This window comes from Strongylocentrotus purpuratus, unplaced genomic scaffold (genome assembly GCF_000002235.5).
Source record: "Strongylocentrotus purpuratus isolate Spur 01 unplaced genomic scaffold, Spur_5.0 spur5_scaffold_12, whole genome shotgun sequence".
NCBI lineage: Eukaryota > Metazoa > Echinodermata > Echinoidea > Camarodonta > Strongylocentrotidae > Strongylocentrotus > Strongylocentrotus purpuratus.
This window is the reverse complement of record NW_022145597.1, coordinates 11,323,826-11,342,524: the sequence shown is the minus strand read 5'-3', so window position 1 is coordinate 11,342,524 and position 18,699 is coordinate 11,323,826. Positions and strand designations below refer to the sequence as shown.

Genomic DNA, 18,699 nt, shown 5'->3' with positions numbered 1-18,699 from the left:
TAATGTTTTTGCGCAAAAAGTGCCAATCTTTATATTTTTTTCGCAATACTTAAGCAGAGGGTTATGCAATTAAATGCCAGAATAGAAGAATAAATGTAAGTGCTTAAAAAGCAAGCTTTCTTCAATTAAAATTGTTGATAGAAGAGCACCCGAACAAAGATCAAGAAAAGTCTGAATACTGAATATAGCATGAAAACAGGACATTCAGTATCAAATCAGTCTCTGTCATGTACCCTTTTAATAAATTTAAATCCCTCATTTACATCTTCAGTCCAAATTCCAACTCTCACCTCTCTCTCCCTCCCTCCACCCTCCGCTCTCTCTCTTATCTGCCTTCCCTCGGCAAAAAAGGATTTCTTAAATGACAAGTTCTCACTACAATTCAAGTCAGGAACAACCTTTTCTAATAATGCCCTTACATTGTACATCTGAAAGGCTCCCTCTTTAGACCACTGTCCAAATCAGCTGACACAAATAACTATATTAAAAACAAATCTGTTGTAGTTAGTCACTGCAAAATTGTAAAGGAACAGGTCTGCACTTCAATTCAAGACCCAAGAAACCCTTCCAACTCCCTTGCTTCAACAGGGCTCCCTCTATATCCCACTGATTTATAGTCAGCAAACTTAATCATAGAAAAAAAAGTCACTTCTGGAATTAATCACTGCAAAAAGTGTATAAGAACAAGTCTGCAAGGCACATCAACGCAAACCTTCCTTGGCCCAAATCAGCTGACTAAATCATAAAAATCTTTACAGTATTAAAAACTAAAAAAACTGTCACTTCTGAAATTATACGTAATCACTGCAAAAGTCTACAAGTAAAAGTCTGCACTTCAATTCACGACACGATCAACCCTTGAACTCTCTTACCTCTGAAGGGCTCCCTCTCTAGCCCACGCACTGATCAATGATCAGCTGACCTCCTCAGATGTAGAAGGAGTCTGTTTGGCCGCAATGGATGATGGGAAGGGACGAGATGAAGGATGGCATCGGCAAGCATGTGATGGGGGTTAATAATGCAGGAGAGATGAAGAGTTTTTAGCATGGTTAGGATGGAGGTGGGTGGGGTTAAGTTTTCATTAAACGAGAGAGAGAGAGAGATGAAGAAAGTGATAATAATATGGTTAGGTTAATAAGAAATGGAAAAATAATATTGCTATTTAAAAAATATCTTATTCAAAATTTATTTTCTATAGACCAAAACTCTACTGAATCGTTTGGAACAAATGGCCACGGTACATTGTATATATACATGGATGTGTGCCAAAAGCTGGTTGTGGTAAATCTTTGTAGTTCTAATAGTTGACCAACGCCATTATGGAGTTAAATGTCCCTTCTGAAAATTCAGAATGGCAATATCTACCCTTTGTCTCTCCCCCAAGTATATTAATATCATATTGTAAGAACTTTGTGATACAAGGAAATAAATTAGTATAAGAATAACATGGATCCATCTGCATGGCTCTTCATATGACGAAAATTAGCTTTGTTTTGCAAGAATTGTTTCATTAATTTGTAAAAGGATATGTTAAATACACATCAATTCGGGTAGAACCACAGATTTACTCTTTTCTAGCTCTCATGCATGGACAAACTTCAAGACAAAACGAAAATAGATTAATTTTCTCTGTTGACACAGGAGTGGATCCAGCCGGTGGAAGAGAGGGGGGGGGGGGGGGGGGGGGGGGGGGGGGGGGGGGGGGGGTAGTGAGCACTAAAAAAAAATATATATATTTTTTACTCAACAACCCCCCCCCCCCCCCCCCCCCCCCAAGAAGGTAACATTGTGGTTACCATCTTTTTCCTGCACCCCCTGGTACATTTGTACATTTAAACCTTTTGAAAGGAACTGCTGTCAGATTAAACAAAATTATATTCAATATGTAGTCAACGCTAAATTCTTACAAAGCAAACATGAAAAATACTGTCTCGTGTAAGCTTTTGCATTAAATATAAAAACGGGTTGGTGGAGAACCTAATCATGGTTGTGATATATGTGAAGAAATTCATAAAAATTCCCTTGGCAGTCAATAACAGATTAACAAAACAAGGTAACAAAACCCGAGCAAAACACACCATGAAAATAATATGCATGTTACATTGAAGTCTTCGTGCCACTCAGCACTATCATTTTTTTAAATTTTTTTTACTACCAATGCATTTGGTATCCTCCATCTCTTGAACTGTTGTTTCTTTGCATTTCAATGACTTAGTGACATGTATGTTAAAGAAAACCTCACCCAAAGAAATAACTTAAGGTTTTCTGTAATGTTCAGGTCATGTATAAGGGTGTGACTTGTGGCTTTGTGAAAATGAAGAAGAAAAAAATGAAATGAATCCTCTAGTGAAAATTATTTTTTGATATGTTTCAAAATTTAAATTTCTTTCAACTACTAGTAGACCAATTTTTTGGCATATTTTGAACAGGCGCAGCCTTACAGTTGATTGAAATGGGGCTTGGATACATATACTGCATTGATAACAAGTCAAGTACCACATACAATAATCATGCTAAGTCAAGCATATACATGTATTCATAATGCAACAATATAAGAACAAAAATGAAAACATTGCCAGGAGTCATTTGAATATACAATTGTACAATAAGCCTAGTAACAGATATATATTTTTTTGAGAGCCAGAAGGGTGATAAGTCTGTGTTAAAGTATATGAGTTAATACCTTTCTGGCTCCAAACAGACAAATTTGTTTAATCAAATGAAGGTTTAAACCAATGGACACTATGCCCAAGAAACAAATCTTGGACTAGTGTCCATGGACAATGCATGATATACACAACTGCATCATATCCCATGAGTAATCTTCACATAGGGATTTGAGAATTTTGTTAAATTAAGTAATTTTTTTTTGTTATGGCATCAGGGATTAATAATCTGATCTGGGCCCTGTCTTAAAAAAGATTTGAATAAATTAACCGTTAGCTATTGATATCAATCGCAACTATGCAAATCAGAGACAGGAGAGTGCAAACTTGCAATCGATTAGGACTAGAGATTGGTTTGAATCAATCACAACTCTTTTTAATACAGGACCCTAGTATTCCTTCCATATGATGATATAAAGGAAGCAACTTCCATGTACATGTATATGCAGGTTATATTCAGTATTTGTATCTATTAGAGAAGTGCTGTTTTCTAACTATGCAATGCTTGCAGCAGGCGCAAAAATATAAGAGAAATCATAACAGAAAATATGGTAAAATAACAGACTAAACAGTGGACAAAAAAAAGAAAAAAGTAAGATAAATAAAAAACTCAAATTAATTTTTTTTTTAGATCTTGAGGGAAGCAAAAAACTAAAAACAAATTACATGATAAAATCATACATCATAAAAATCAATCAAAAATCAAACAGAAAATCATAACAAAAATGAAATGAAATTTGCATTAGAATCAAACAAAATGAAAAAAAAAATCATACAGAAATCATAACAGAAATGACATTAATTTTGCACTAAAATCAAACAAAATGAATAAGAAAATCATAAAATAATCATAAAATTCAAACACAATCATAGAGAAATCATAATGTGAACAAAATTCAAACAAAATATAAAATAAAATCATAGAGAAATCATAAAACAAAACGTAAAGCCATGCAAACCTTGACTGCTTAGGGAGTGGTTTGAACGCGAGATGCGACTAGCAAGCATTTCCAGGTAGCTGGCCGGCACCCAGCCCTGGTCGGCGTTCGAGTGCTTGCGCACCAGCCACCACCCCGATTTACCGACCTTCTGCACATCGACGATCTCCCCCTCCCGCACGGACAGCTCCCCGGGCTCGACCACGTTGTACTCGGCGAGCACCACGTACTGGTTCATGTCGACGGGCTGGAGAGAGAGAGAGAGAGAGAGGGAAACACACGTTAGATGAGGATGGTATTCTTGCAAATCTCATTTTGAGGGTCTACAAAGTCTTTAAAGCCCGTCTGCACTAGTTTGGCCAGGGGGAATTAGACCTCCCTGCATGGTCACTGACAGGTGGTTATCTCATCCAATCAGCTATCAATTAACATAAGAAACAAGGGAAACGCTCTCGGCGGTCTCGCCTGCATAACGCAATTCAATATGATAAACCAGAACGTCAATGACGTAGCGCTCATCCGCATCTCACAACAACAAATATCGTAAATTTTATGTGGTACACTTTTGAACTGGTCAAAAAATAGAAACTTGATGCCCTGGAAGGGACATGATTTCATTTCATTTGCATAAAGTACCATAAATAATCAATGGAGCAAAATCTCACAATTCTGTGTAGAAGTTTATTGTTCCAAATTTAGCTCTACCAGATAAGGCAAAATCGGTCAAGAGATGAGGGAAAAGAAGCAATTTTTGTTATTTTTGGAATAAATTTGCATTAATTACCATAATTAATTAATGGAGAACAATTTCAAAATTCTGTGTAGAAGTTTAGTGTACCAAAGTTAGCTCTACGATATAAAGCAAACCAAATCAAAATCGGTCGAGAAATGAAGGAGAAGAAGCCTTTTTTGTGATTTCGAATAAATTTGCATAAATTAGCATAGATAATGAATTTCACGATTCTGTGTAGAAATTTTAAAGCCCCTCCTAGCCCTATCATATGAAACAATCAGAATCAAAATCTGTTGAAAAATAACGAAGAAGAAGCATTTTGAAAATCTTAATGTTGATGCCACAACAAAGTCTGAGTTTGTTGACCTTAAATGGCCTTTGACCTTAACTTAGTGACCTGAAATTCTACTCACATGATTGGGGAGACTTGATAACCCTATAGTCCAAGTTTCATTGACTAAGAACTTATACTTTCAAAATTATATCAAAAATTCAAAAACTTAACCTTAGGTTAAGTTTTCGATGATGATGCTACAACATAGTCCAAGTCTGTTGACCTGAAATGACCTTTGACCTTGACTTTGTGATCTGAAATTCTACTCACATGATTGGGGATACTTGATTACCCTATAGTCAAAGTTTCATTGACTAAGAACTTATACTTTAAAAATTATACCAAAAATTCAAAAACTTAACCTTAGGTTAAGTTTTTGATGTTGACGCCGTCGCCGTCGCCGTCGCCGCCGCCGTCACCGGAAAAAGCGGCGCCTATGTCTCGCTTTTTGCTACGCAGGCGAGACAAAAAGGGACCATGGGGGACCAATGGTTACAGATTAGGCATTGTTTGCTATATAGAGGGCGCAAGTAGCTATAAGTAGTGCAGTGGGGCTTTAAGAGAAATACGTAATGCATTGGAGAAAGATAGGCAGAGAGAGAAAGAGACAGAGAGAGGTTGTAGATGTAGAGATGATTTGAGAGGAAGAGGTCACAAAAACAATAGATAGACTGGGACAGGAAGTGAGGAAAGAAAAAAGCGAAAGAGAAAATGGAAAGATGGAGTACGAAAGAAAGAGATATGCCTGACATGTTACGTAAAAATGAAAAGAACAGATGCCATTGAGAAACAGATATTGTAACTGGTATTTTGTTGTTCTTGTTGTCCAACATACATTTAAATAATAATTAATTCTCTAGTCTCTAGGGAAAAAAAGTGTGCAGGAAAACAAAGTATGAATGAGAGAAAAAACAGGGAAAGAGGAAGGAGAGAGAAAAAGATAGAGATAGAGAGAGTGGGAGAGGGAGAGAGAGAGACAGAGAGAGTGAGAGAGAGCAAGAGAGAGAGAGACAGACAGAGAGAAACAGAGACAGAGAGAGAGAGAGACAGAGAGAAAGAGAGACAGAGAGAGAGCAAGAGAGAGAGAGAGGCAGAGACAGAGACAGAGAGAGAGAGACAGAGAAAGAGAGAGACAGACATACAGAGACAGAGAGACACACACACATACAGAAGAAAACAGTCCTCCTCTACTTGTACTCACTTCAGACAGGCAATCCCGATCTAATATCTCATCTTCTGAATCGGTGAACTCTGCGCTGCCCCAGTCGTCGTATTCCTCATCGTTCTCTAACGAGGGCTCACTTGTAAGCGAGGGATTTGCGCTACCCGCTGACGACGAGTCGCTGGTCGGTGAAGGGAGTGAGAGACCATTGTTGTTACCCGCGTTGGTGTTGGCGTGCAACGCTTCTACGTGATTCTCAATGATTGGCTTCTGTGTAGCTGAGATTTTTCTCCCTGCATTAAAAAAAAAGAATTGACCCATGACTTTTAATTGACGTCTAATTCACCCATTGGCTACTGAATTCTCATATTGCTCATAGGTTTACTACAGGAACCACCTAATCCGAGAGTGTAATGGGTTAAAATAAAGGGACAGTCAATCTTACTTTAGATACCATCTATCTAGAGGAAGACCATCACTCTATAACGATTCCATTTCCCGTTGGATAATATTTCTCATAAAAACAAGAGTATTATTAAGGAAATAGTACATGAGGATTTGCCCATAGAGGCCACTTTTCAATTCTCCCTTGAGCTATCAAAGAAAACTATATATTCCTACATGTACTTTAGGGACGAACAATGACATCCCTCTCTATGTAATTACAGCAGCATTATCATGTTTTTTGTCTGTTCTGTATTTACCTTTATAACTGTTTACCCAGGTGAACGGTACATGTATTTTGATTATCCTTTTTCAAATTCTGCTACCTTTTAAGACGAGAAAGTGTGTCGCAACCCCAAAATGCCATTAATTATATCAGACAAATAAACCCCACCAGTGAACTGACAGCTGCTTCTGTTTAATTTCACAGTACATTCCTATAGAGAATCACCTAACATATTCACTTGAAGTAAAGGATGGGGTACAACAAAGAAAGGAAAGAGCCAAGTGTGAAAGGTCCCCCTTACACATATCATGTGGTTCTGTTCATACCTGTCTGCTCCTTGTTGGTTAGAAGGGCTTGTCTGATTGCCTTAGTCCATGCTATCTTGTCAGATTCTGTTGGTGCCTAGATTTGGAGAGTGACAAAATAAAATATTAGAAATAATAGAGTGCCCTTCTAATGATACTATCATCATAATCCTCCTCCTCCTCCTCCTCATCATCATCAACATCATTATCATCATCATCATCATCATCATCATCATTATCATCATCATCATCATAATCATCATCATCACCACCACCATCACCATCACCACCACCATCACCATCACCACCAACATCCTCACCACCACCACCACCACTATCATCATCATCATCATCATCATCATCATCATCACCACCACCACCACCACCATCACCACCACCACCATCACCATCATCACCATCATCATCATCATCATCATCATCATCATCATCATCATCATCATCATCATTCCCATCATCATCATCATCATCACCAGCATCCTCATCATCACCATCACCACCATCATTCATCACCATCACCACCATCATCATAATCATCATCATCATCATCATCATCATCATCATCATCACCATTATCATCATCATTCTTCCTCCATCCTCATTTCATCATCCTGCTCACCTGTAAGATGAAGACTTCTACTCTACCACCGAGCCATAACTCAAACTTCTTCTTGTCTCCTTTCACATGCTCTGTCAAACCTAAGGACGGTGTCTGGAAAATAACAACATGCAAAACAGGTGAAAATCAATCAGATTCATGGTTATACTCCACAAATTTTTTCTCTCCATATATTGAATGTTTGGAAGCTTTGTTGGAGAGATTTCTTCAGAAGTTCTTTTGGGTGTAAATCCCAGTATTAAGATCTGCTGCATGATTTACATGTAGATAGAGCTCTCGCAGCCAAATCAAAAGGAGGAATTGCAGCAATATTCATTCTTGAAAAAATCCAGGATCCATTATAACCAGATTCATGTCTCTTCAATACAACTCTTGGTGATTATTACATTCTATTAAATTTAAACGAACTTGAAGTAAAACCTGATGCTTTGATTCATATTTGTAATGTTTATTATAATCAACTTGTTTTTTAAATAGTGATAAAATTATATAGTACATAAGAGCCTTATATCGTCTGTTTGGAGCCAGAAGGGCGTTAACTCATATGCTGTAACACAGAATTAACACCTTTCTGGCTTTCAGATGTTAGATATGGCAATATCACTACTGTTATCATACAGGATAATTTGTGACCGATTCTTTCACAAAAGAATCAGAGAAGAAAGCAGTTTATTTATATTCTAGAAGTGCAATCTGTCATCATTATGATTGAACTCCTACTTAAAGGTAAACACCAGTTTTGGAAACGCCCTACTCTCAAAAAAATTAAATGGAAGCTTGTATTTATACCAATAATGTGAAAGAATATGTTTTGACTAATACGTGATCATACAAATTTTGCCAAGAAATCGTCTACTAATTGATATATTTGGTAAATTATTATATCTATTTGGACCTGATAGATATAACGCACATGTCGTGCATGTGCGCCTAGTCCCATATACATCTTTCTGTGTACAGTGCTTGTAACTTTACCAAGACTGGGCCAAATTTCTTATCATTTTGATGATTCCAGAACCTTGCAGTACACACCAATACTTATATGCTAGATGATCAACCCTTTTCTGATCGATTCCACAACGTTTCTTTCACAATGCAATCGCATGACCATAACTGGTCTTTATCTTTAACTACATGTACAGTTATGAAAAAGTGCAACAAGGATAAACTTACAGGAATACTGTTTTTGTAGCCGTAGAACGTTTTGTCGCTGATGTCCCCCCGCCGCTTGCAGAAGAGCACCGCCTTCTCGTAGAGGAAGATGTGACGTTGCATGCGCTTCTGTCGGATGTCTTTGAGATTGTGACGACTCTTGTGCTCCGTCCACATATGGAGGGGACCTTGCATGAGCAGCTTGCCAAGATCAGAAAGGGTTCCCTGTGATTCGAGAAGAAAAACAAAAAGAAGTAGCTTGAATACAGCTTACCGGTACACGAGAGGGGCTCTACAATGAAAGGTTTTCGATACCACCATGTTTAAGCCTAAATGAAATGGGTGTTGTTATTACTCTTTCATTTTGTTGACCTTACATAAAGGCCGTTGATCATGGATACTCACTCACCGTGGAAACCTATAGAGATTGTGAAATGGAATTGAAGACACATGCCATGGTGACAGTGCTCCAGCATTAACTCCCATGACACTTGCTTTTCATTAAGATATGGGGTATTACCTAAGGTTGCCATTAGATTTTAGGTTAGGTTTAGAGATATATATATATATAATGAAAATACAATTTTATATCAATGGAAAGATGAATAATCTTTAAAAGACGATAGTTGCGAACTCTTAGCAAGTAGTCTAAATATAGACTTACCTCATAACCAGTAATGGCTACTTGATGCATGGAGTCATTGACATATTTGAGTACTGTTAGCATGCAGTCTAGAGCAGCCTGAAGATCGTCCGCTCCTTTCTCCATTGGAGAGTATCTCATCATCTCCTGATCAAAACAAAAATAAGAAAGATTAACGATGGTACAGTCAAACCTGTATATAGTGACCGCCGAAGAAAAACACAAGAAGTGGTCTTTGTAGACAGGTTCCTTTAGTTCATGTTTCAATGAGAAACCATTTTCAAGGGAAACTAAAAATGTGGTCATTGTAGACAGGTGGTCACTAAAGCGGGTTTAACTGTATAGGGTTGCCAATTTGTAAGTTGACGTCTTCGTACCCTCAGTAGGAGTTGATACTTTAATATCCTCCACTCTGAAATGGTTTCATTTTTTCATTCATTTATAGTTTTATGACCTAGTATACACACTATACTCCAATAGAAACATGACAGTCACATAAAAATGTTTAAACGTGTTGCCAATTAATTAGTTGGTGCCATCGTACATTCAGTAAAAGTTGATACTTTAATATCCTCTGCTCTGAAAACTATTTATTTATTCATTCATTCAAATTTCCATGACTAATAAGCACTATACTCCAATAGAAACATGACAGTCGCATACAAATGTTAGTGTTGCCAATTTGTTAGTTGACGCTATCGTACCTTCAGTAGGAGTTGATACTTTGTTATCCTCTGAACGGGTTTCAGTAGGTAAGCACTCAGGGGTAGTTTGTGACCTAATTGCTTTTGGCATTCCTGATGAAAGAAAACAAAAGGAATACATAGTTCAATACAACAATTATTTCAATATGACTTTGCATAATGACATTTAAAAAAAAAAACTGTTCAGAAACTTTAAAATGATTTATACAAATAATGTTCATATAATTTATTTATTCTTGGGAATCTACACAAAACAAGCTATGCTTTCCAGTAGGTTCCTGTTTCATTTCATAATTTTGAACTTATTTTGTCAACTGCAGTATGTTCTTTATTGTGCAAACAATTGATATGAAATGAAATAAATTTGAATCAATCGATCAAGTCAATGCACTCATGCACTTTCGTAAGGCATTAACGCTCGTTACCAAGTCCCTCAGAAAGGACTTAAAGCTGTTGGCCCCCTGGTTGCATACTTACAAGCACATGCTTTCATTAATAGCAGTACGGTAAACAATCATCAAACATCAAAGAACTTGAAGACTTACTTGGAAAAATGTGTTGTTTGAGCCACATTCTCTCCTTAATAACTCAGACCTGGGTTTGTTTTGGCAATAAACACTGTACAGCTGATCCAGCTCATCTTTCTGTATTAATCAAGACAACAGATTTTAAAATAAGATTTCACAATAACATTAAAACATGTAAATTGTTATACCTCACCATTTTATTGTTAGCATTTCTGTAAAGTCACATGGATTGGAAAAGAAGACCTTTGGGTTATAGTTATTTAATTAATCTTTTTATTTTCCTGGCATCCATGTGACTTTTTTCCAAATGTACTCTTTGTATCTTGTATTCAGTTATTTTCTTTGTTTTTGCCAAATAAATAATAATAATAATAAAAGATACTTCATGCATTTGAGAATGTCCCCAACACTCCAATCAAAATCCAATCTGGCTTACCCTACACACACACAAAAAGATTTAGAAGTGTACAACAATATGTTTATGTCTATATAACTGTCAGATTTTTTGACTAAACAACTTTCCTGCAAAGAGGCGATAGGTTTATTTTTGCTTTTTAGATAATCAAAGGAAGAGAGCCTTTTCTTAAAAAAGAAGAAATATGATAGCAAATTGTATATAAACTATAAAATAGCTTGATCTCTATAAACAAACATGTATGAATGTATGAATTATATATTTAAACAAAAAGCATTTAAAATAAAAACAAATATGTACATGTATCATACTTACCATATCTACAAAGCACTTGCCGACTAGGGTGGGTGTGTTTCTGTAATTCTCCAGTTCCACCAAGAATTTACTGTTTCAAAAGAAGAAGTAGAAATATCATATGACTTTGATATTAAAACCGTTTACATCAGTTGATAATGATTCTACAGGAATACCCCTTATACATGTACATTTAGGTCATCACATTATCATTATTACAGTAGACGTGGCATCAAAAGCAGCAGAACTATCATCATTATCCCCATCTCCATCACTACTATCACAACCACAATCATCTTCATCATCATGGTTATCACCACTACTATCCTCCTCCTCCTCACTTTCATCATCACCATTACCACCCTTCTCCTCCCTCCCTCCCTCCCTCCCTCCCTCCCTCCCTCCCTCCCTCCCTCCCTCCCTCCCTCCCTCCCTCCCCCTCCTCCCCTCCCCTCCCTCCTCCTCCTTCTCCCTCCCTCCCTCCCCCTCCTCCCCCTCCTCCCCTCCCCTCCCTCCTCCTCCTTCTCCCTCCTCCTCCTTCTCCCCTCCCCTCCCCTCCCGCTCCTCCTCCCTGTTCCTCCTCCGCCTCCCACTCCTCCTCCTCCTCATCATGACCACTAAAATCACCATTACCACTACCACAATCATCACTATCAGTATCACCATCATTATCATTATCATCATCAACACAATCATCACCATATCATCGCCATCATCATCATCATCATCATCATCACCAACTTTAACATCATCCTCATCAAAATCACCATAACACCACCATCATCATCATCATCATCATCATCATCGCCATCCCCACTAGAAACAATACCACCATCACAGACTCATTCCCATCATCGTCCGTCTCTTTACTTTTTGTGGAAGTTGTAGAGCTGCTCCCAGTTGGCAAATAGTACGTCTGTGTGCCCCTGCAGCGAGGGAGGGATTTGTCCCACAAAGGCGGGGCTATCCATCTGCTTGATGTAACCGTTTAAAACCGCTTCTAGCTCCTTTACGTAGATCTTCTCTGTCTCTATCAGCTCCTTGATCACATGTCTGTTTAATAAACAAAATCATTTCAAATATTAAAGCCCCACTGTACTACTTATAGCTACTTGCGCCCTCTATATAGCAAACAATGCCTAATTGGTGCCTGTTGGTCCCCCATGATCCCCTTTTTCTTATGTTAATTGAGAGCTGATTTGATGAGATAACCATCTGTCAGTGACCTTGCAGGGAGGTCTAATTCCCACTGGCCAAACTAGTACAGACAGACTTTAACATAAAAAGTTCATTTACCAAAGTAATGATTGAAATATCATCATGGGGTGGTCACTGCAGCACAGATGACAAGAAATCTATGGAAGACGGATTTGGGAGCAGTTAGCATGCACAAAAAGTATCTCTATAATAGCTTGGGTCAAGGATGTCAAAGAGAAGGGTTTACAGAAAGAGTAGAAAGTGAAATGATAACTAGAGTTTCTCTCGATAGATAATCCTGGGATGGGAACATTATCGTCTGTTGATTTAACAACCTTTTGGTTCCAAACAGATAATTTTGTCTAAGCATCATTACACTATTGGCATTCTTTTCTGCTTGTCCCAACAATAATAGATTTAACATATATGGCAACAGAGATAAAGACAAACAATATCTCAGCAAGAGTGACAGGTTATTACCCCTGTATCTTCATATCATATTGTATGCTTTATCGTATTCTGTCTATTCAAAAGACAATGGGTGTATGCTCTTAAAAGATGCTCATGCAAGTGCTGCAATGTCTTTATACAAAACTTATACAAGTTTAAAATACAGAATGTAGGCCCCTGAAATAATGAACCAAAGTTATCAAGCAAATCTTTGGTCTAAAAGTTGGCCGGACATTTTCAGAATCGAAATTGGGTCATATCATCTGAAGACTGCAGGATTTCTATTTTTATGAAACATTTTGGGCTCATTTAGTATTCCTTGAAAGACTTATAAATATTCAAATGCTAGTTTTCAGGTTTCCTCAATGAGACCTCTACAGTTTATAGGTCAGGTGAATCACTACACGTCTCAATTTGATGTGAAACTTTTTTATCGATGTGTGCTCTATAATCATGCTTCTTGTACTGTACATGTATGCACAATATCATATCAGTGACATACATGTACACCTACATGCACAAATGGATGTACATTGTGTAGAAATGGATTCCATTTAAATTTCATAGTGCTCAAGACTTTAAAAAAAGAACTAGCAAAGAAATAAAAAAAAATAACAGGCCATTCGAGCCACTTTCAAGCATACATGTATGCTGTTCATGCTGTTCTGTATCTGTTAAAAAAAAAATCTATTAGTTTTCATTGAAAAATGCATCAAAAGGTTGAAATCACTCTGTTACCAATTTGAAGAACAACAGCCGACCAATTTAGACCTTTACAAAATCCTGTCCAGAATGAGTTAAAGATACATCGTCATGGAATCATATGGGAAATTTGATACCCTATCTGGCAATTTACCCAATAATGTTCATGGAATTCTCTTTCACAACTGACAGGTCTTAGAATGTCCGTGATGGCCGACCTTCCCCCGACTTCATTAGAATTGCTTTGTGAGGAAAAATATTCATAAACTTCACATATGAACTATGACTCACATTGTTTTGAGCTCTCGCAGCAAATTACAGGTGGGACGTGAGTTTTGTTGCGCGCAAGATTTGTACATGCATTAATTGGCAATTCTATCATGCATGTGTATACTTGTAAGATGCAAATACACACCAAACTTCCAACAGAATGTCTCTAACTCAATGACTACTAAATTCTTTCATTCCCAAAGGCTTAATATACAGACCAATTTGTTGGTGTGGGCCCTAGGTTTTCAAACTTGAAACTTCCTAGAAAATGTCTCTGCCCCAATGACTTCTGAATTCTTGTATTCTCATAAGCTTAATACATTGAACACTTTGGTTTGTGTGGGCCATTGGTTTTCAAACTTGAAAATTCCTACAGAATGTCGCTAACCCGATGACTCCTGAATTCTTTCATTCCCATATACAGTACCGGTAGGCTTTATACATGGACCACTTAATTGGTTTGTGTGGGCCATGGGTTAATGAAATGAATGACATGCAAACACAGGCCAAACAGTCAGCAGCAAGGCAGACTGGCAACAGATAGGCATGCAGTCGTACGTGCACACAGTCGTGTACAGAACTGAGCATACAGTCAAGCAGGCAAGCCTGCATGCAGTCGAGCACAGAGGGAGGCAGACTGACCTCAGCTTATACTGAGCAAGGGATCTAAAGGAGTTGGAGTGGTTCTTCTCCATTACGAAGTGATGGAAACCGTTGTCTTGGTGAGCGTAGGACTTGGGACACACACCCATTTTCATGAGGATTCTTCACACAAAACAGGATACAGAGGAAACAAGATGGCGGTGAGGTGCAAGGAAAGGATTAACAACTTTTAAATATTCCAAATCAGTGCATTGATTATAGGTTTAATAATATCCATGCAATTATGTGAACATATATGTATAATTTATACATTTATCGACTTGGATATATACATAATTAATTATGCTTGAATCAAAAGAGTGAGAAAAAATTGTAACCATTACTCTTAAACTTCAACATAGCACAGAACTATTCAGTTTTTATAATATTTAAATCTAATTATCTGATCTCATTAAGATTTTTTTTATATAAATGAAACTGAAAAAGTGTAAAAAAGAAATGCTCAGTTACTACTAACCCCTAACTTTATAATGTTTAATTACTTACAGGGCCAATCAGTTTGAAAAAGATTTGTTCATTGATTTGCTCATTTTCAGGTTGTTGAGTCTTTACTAGCCAAGACAACATCCTTAAAAATAGATTTATTTTCAATGAATTTTACAACTGTATAATTAATGGTTCAACCTAACCTATGGCAAATTAAAAAAAAAAAATCAGTTTCATTAATAAAACAAGGGCTTTTAACCGTCACGTAATTATACCTGCGCTTATAACTGAGAGAGTTGCAATCCACTTCATCCTGGAATTCCCCGTCACTGCTGAAACTCATGGGCTGTGAGTCATCGCGGATGATCTCGATCTTACGGTCCAACTGAAGACGATCACAAGAGAAAAAGAGGGAAAACAGAGATTAGAATCATGGTATTTTAAAAGAATAACAGCTAGAGAATGAAGATGATCGTAAGAGAAAAAGAGGGAAAACAGACAATTATCAAAGTCATGCTATCTTGAATGAATAACAGAGAATTAATTAATTTTAGAAATAAGTAAGTTGGATCTAAATATGACAAATAAATATGGTACTTAATCTAGTACATGACCTTCTATAACTACGTTTACGGTGAATATTTGATTGATCATTTTCCTAAGGGAAAATATAATTTTTGAAGTTTTTAGTACAGGCAAATGGGAGGGGACCTCGTAAGATACGTCACAGAGTTGCCAATTTGTGTTTGTATAATGTCCTTCTATAAATTGCCTGTGAAGAGCCAGAAGGGTGTTAACTCATACATGTATATACATTTTTTTTTTATATAGCGTTAACGCCCTTCTGGTCGTCTACGGATGATACATTAATTTATAGAAAAATCAGGGCCCCATTTCACAAAACTTGTCATCAGTGACAAATTACACTTTTCGTTATAAGCTACTGAAATCCTTGCTTCTGATTGGTTATCAGCGGATTTGTCACTGATTTTTGTCATTTATCATTGAAAAAAGGCTTTGTGAAAAGGTACCGTTCTACAATATTCTAACTTGCTATTCCACGCATGCGCATGTGCATGAATTTCCATGTTGCTTTTCCCAAAGTATGCAGCACAATTTTGTTAATTAAGTTGTTTGCAGATATTGCTATTTCACACCACATCCATCTCACTCAGCAAAATTCATCATGAAAACTATTCTAAAAGGTGAAATTCATGAACTCCTTGCCCCCACCAATTTTATAGCATGCAGGTACGGTAAAGAGAAGGAAAAATGATAAGAGTTTTTTTTTGTACAAGAATTATGACAATGGATAAGCAAAAATGATGCTAAGAAACCACTACATGTTTACGCCAAATGGTTGTAGCTGAGCAATTGCATCTAGAAAATTCCCCAAACTAAAACCAATTTACTAAAAAAAACAACAACATACAAACCAACAAACAAAAACTCTAGGGTATACTTGTTTGAGCCTTATCTACTCCTTGGATAGTAAATAATATGAATAGTGTTTACTCTTTTCTGCTCATGATGAAAACAAAGGTCAACTCTCATTAAGGTGGACAAGAAAGTCTATGGTCTCTCTGCCATTTCCTTGAAAGCATTGTTTTCTTTTAACAAATCAAGAACACGGAAGCACCATAACATCACCTTCCAGATGCACCAAGCCAAAAGCGACATAGACAAGTCTGCATTTGCCCAACGTTCTATCCCAGAATGGAACAGCCTTCCGGCAAATGTAGCGCATGCAGACAGTCTAGAGAACTTCCAGGGACTAACTAACCCTGAGGCATCTAATGTAGCAAATAATGTTTTGGTCATTGTTTTGTACAAGAAATTATTATCTAATTTCTGTGATCCTTTAAATGTTTTTCTTGACACAATTTTGCTCATCATATGAAGTGTCCACACCAAGGACTTCGATGACCATCCCTGTGTCCTGTTATCATTCATGTCTAGCATTACTTTCTGACTCACTCAGTCAATAAACCTTGATAGTTTTTTTTATACAGGATAGACCTCACATCGTCTTTCAAACCCTTTTCCGCCTTTACCCCTCCTCGCCCCAACCCCTTGGATTTGGGTACGTGTATCTTTTCTCTCGCAGGACATTAAATCTGATTGTTGCTGTCTGGAGCCCTCTATTGATAACAGTCAGGGAGAGATAATATATCACAGTAGTAAACAGACTTTTAATAATAACCAGACTCACAAGAGTGTCCTTAAACTTCAAGTTTAGATTGTGGTTTTAAACTTTGCGGTTTTCTTGTAGTTAAAGATCATGCGGACGCACTCATGGTTTCCAAACTTTGAGTTTACTTGACAAAAGTTTACTTTAAACAAATGGGCGATCTCATGATTAATGCACAAACTACAACAAAGAAAGAGTGGAACAGAGGGGGAGAGAGAGGGGGAGAAAGAGAGAGAGAGATGGAGAGAGAGAGAGGGAGAGAGAGAGAGAGAGAGGAAGAGAGAGATAGAGAGATGGAGAGAGAGAGAGAGAGAGAGAGATGGAGAGAGAGCAAGAGAGAGTAGACAGGAGATGAGATGAGAAAGAAAGGAAAGAGAGACAGAGACAGACAGGGGATACAGACAGAGAGAAGGAAAGATAGTAAACACGAGAGGGGCGAATGCAGTGTAATTGCATTGTCTGCTGGGAGGCATAAGGGAATTTCATTCATCGCAACTTTTACCTCTTTTACCCCTTTCTGTCTCCCATCACAATGAACAAAGTTGCAGTCAAGTTGTCGTGGGAGTACATTTCTCGCAACAATCTCCCATTATTCACAGTAAACAATGCAGTCAGGGCAACAGGTGGTGGCTGTCGCAAGGTAGGGGGAAGGGGGAGGGGGGCAACTCGCTGCATTCAACCCTGCTCTTTATCATTCCCCTGTCACTCTTATTAATGAAAACAATGCTAAAGAAAGCCTTCACTTCTTATTCCTAAGGTTGAGGTTAACCAACCCTGGGCAGGCTGGGTTTAGTCATGCAACAGTTTGGAAACATTTCCTTGCAAGACTCCAGAGGAGCGTCTTTCCGAGATATCTAGCGGATGAGGTTTAAAGGACTTTGTATCTGCTTTGATGGAGGCAGAAGCGCATTGTCCTTACAGAAACTTAAGCTTGCAGCAATCTTAATAAGCCTGCATTACAAATTTATGCTTGCAAAACTTGCTCGCAATCTTACAACAAACTTGCTGCAAGCTTGCATGCCAAAAAGACATGCCCTGCAACCTTGCATGAGCGCAATATAAAGCTCTTACAAGCTTGCCGCAAACTTATACAGTCAAGAGGATATGTATCTCTGAATTAAAGTTCTGGAGTTAACACCCTTCTGGCTCTGAGCAGATGGTTGCAAACACAAACATTCATTAACAGAGAGAAGAGATGAGAAGGATGATCAAATTTAACGTTGATTGATACAAAACAAAATGTTTGCAATTAAGATAAATGCTCCAGTGAAAATCGTTACAACGCTAACCAATTCCTAACTTCAACCCTTGACCAGACACTGTACCTAACCCTTACCCTAAGCCTAACTTAAAAGCCAAATGCAACCTAAACATTAACCATACACCTTTGATGAAATGAAGACCGGAGTATTATGCTGAGGCACCCATGAAATCTGGATAGAGAATACTCTAGTCTTGCATTAATTCTTTGAAACTGCGATCAATTCTCAACATTTCTGGGAGTTTATATGGAGTGTTGTATCAGAAGTGAATCTATCTTTCTATAGTGCATCGCTTTTAAATTTAGCACTGGTCTTTAAAACGTGGAAAACATAGTTATACAAATTAGAAGCATTATTT

The 18,699-nt window shown here is 37.6% G+C and overlaps 1 protein-coding gene across 8 annotated transcripts in view; it reads right to left on the bottom strand.

Annotated features, from left to right (window-relative positions):
* LOC754108 (guanine nucleotide exchange factor DBS) overlaps positions 1-18,699 on the bottom strand; it is a 103,482-nt gene that overhangs the window by 2,598 nt on the left and 82,185 nt on the right. For 5 of the 8 annotated variants that reach the window (XM_030981814.1, XM_030981817.1, XM_030981815.1 and 2 more), the window contains 12 exons: positions 15,164-15,273; positions 14,442-14,564; positions 12,051-12,233; positions 11,202-11,271; positions 10,490-10,588; positions 9,945-10,037; positions 9,262-9,387; positions 8,619-8,822; positions 7,446-7,538; positions 6,830-6,905; positions 5,873-6,126; positions 3,626-3,851 (listed from right to left, as the gene is read on the bottom strand). In XM_030981814.1, the coding sequence (XP_030837674.1) occupies positions 3,626-3,851; positions 5,873-6,126; positions 6,830-6,905; positions 7,446-7,538; positions 8,619-8,822; positions 9,262-9,387; positions 9,945-10,037; positions 10,490-10,588; positions 11,202-11,271; positions 12,051-12,233; positions 14,442-14,564; positions 15,164-15,273 (1,657 nt within the window). Of the gene's footprint in view, positions 1-872; positions 944-3,625; positions 3,852-5,872; positions 6,127-6,829; positions 6,906-7,445; positions 7,539-8,618; positions 8,823-9,261; positions 9,388-9,944; positions 10,038-10,489; positions 10,589-11,201; positions 11,272-12,050; positions 12,234-14,441; positions 14,565-15,163; positions 15,274-18,699 lie in introns of all 8 variants that reach the window. The other 3 variants (XR_004063519.1, XM_030981819.1, XM_030981820.1) reach the window with 3 other exon arrangements.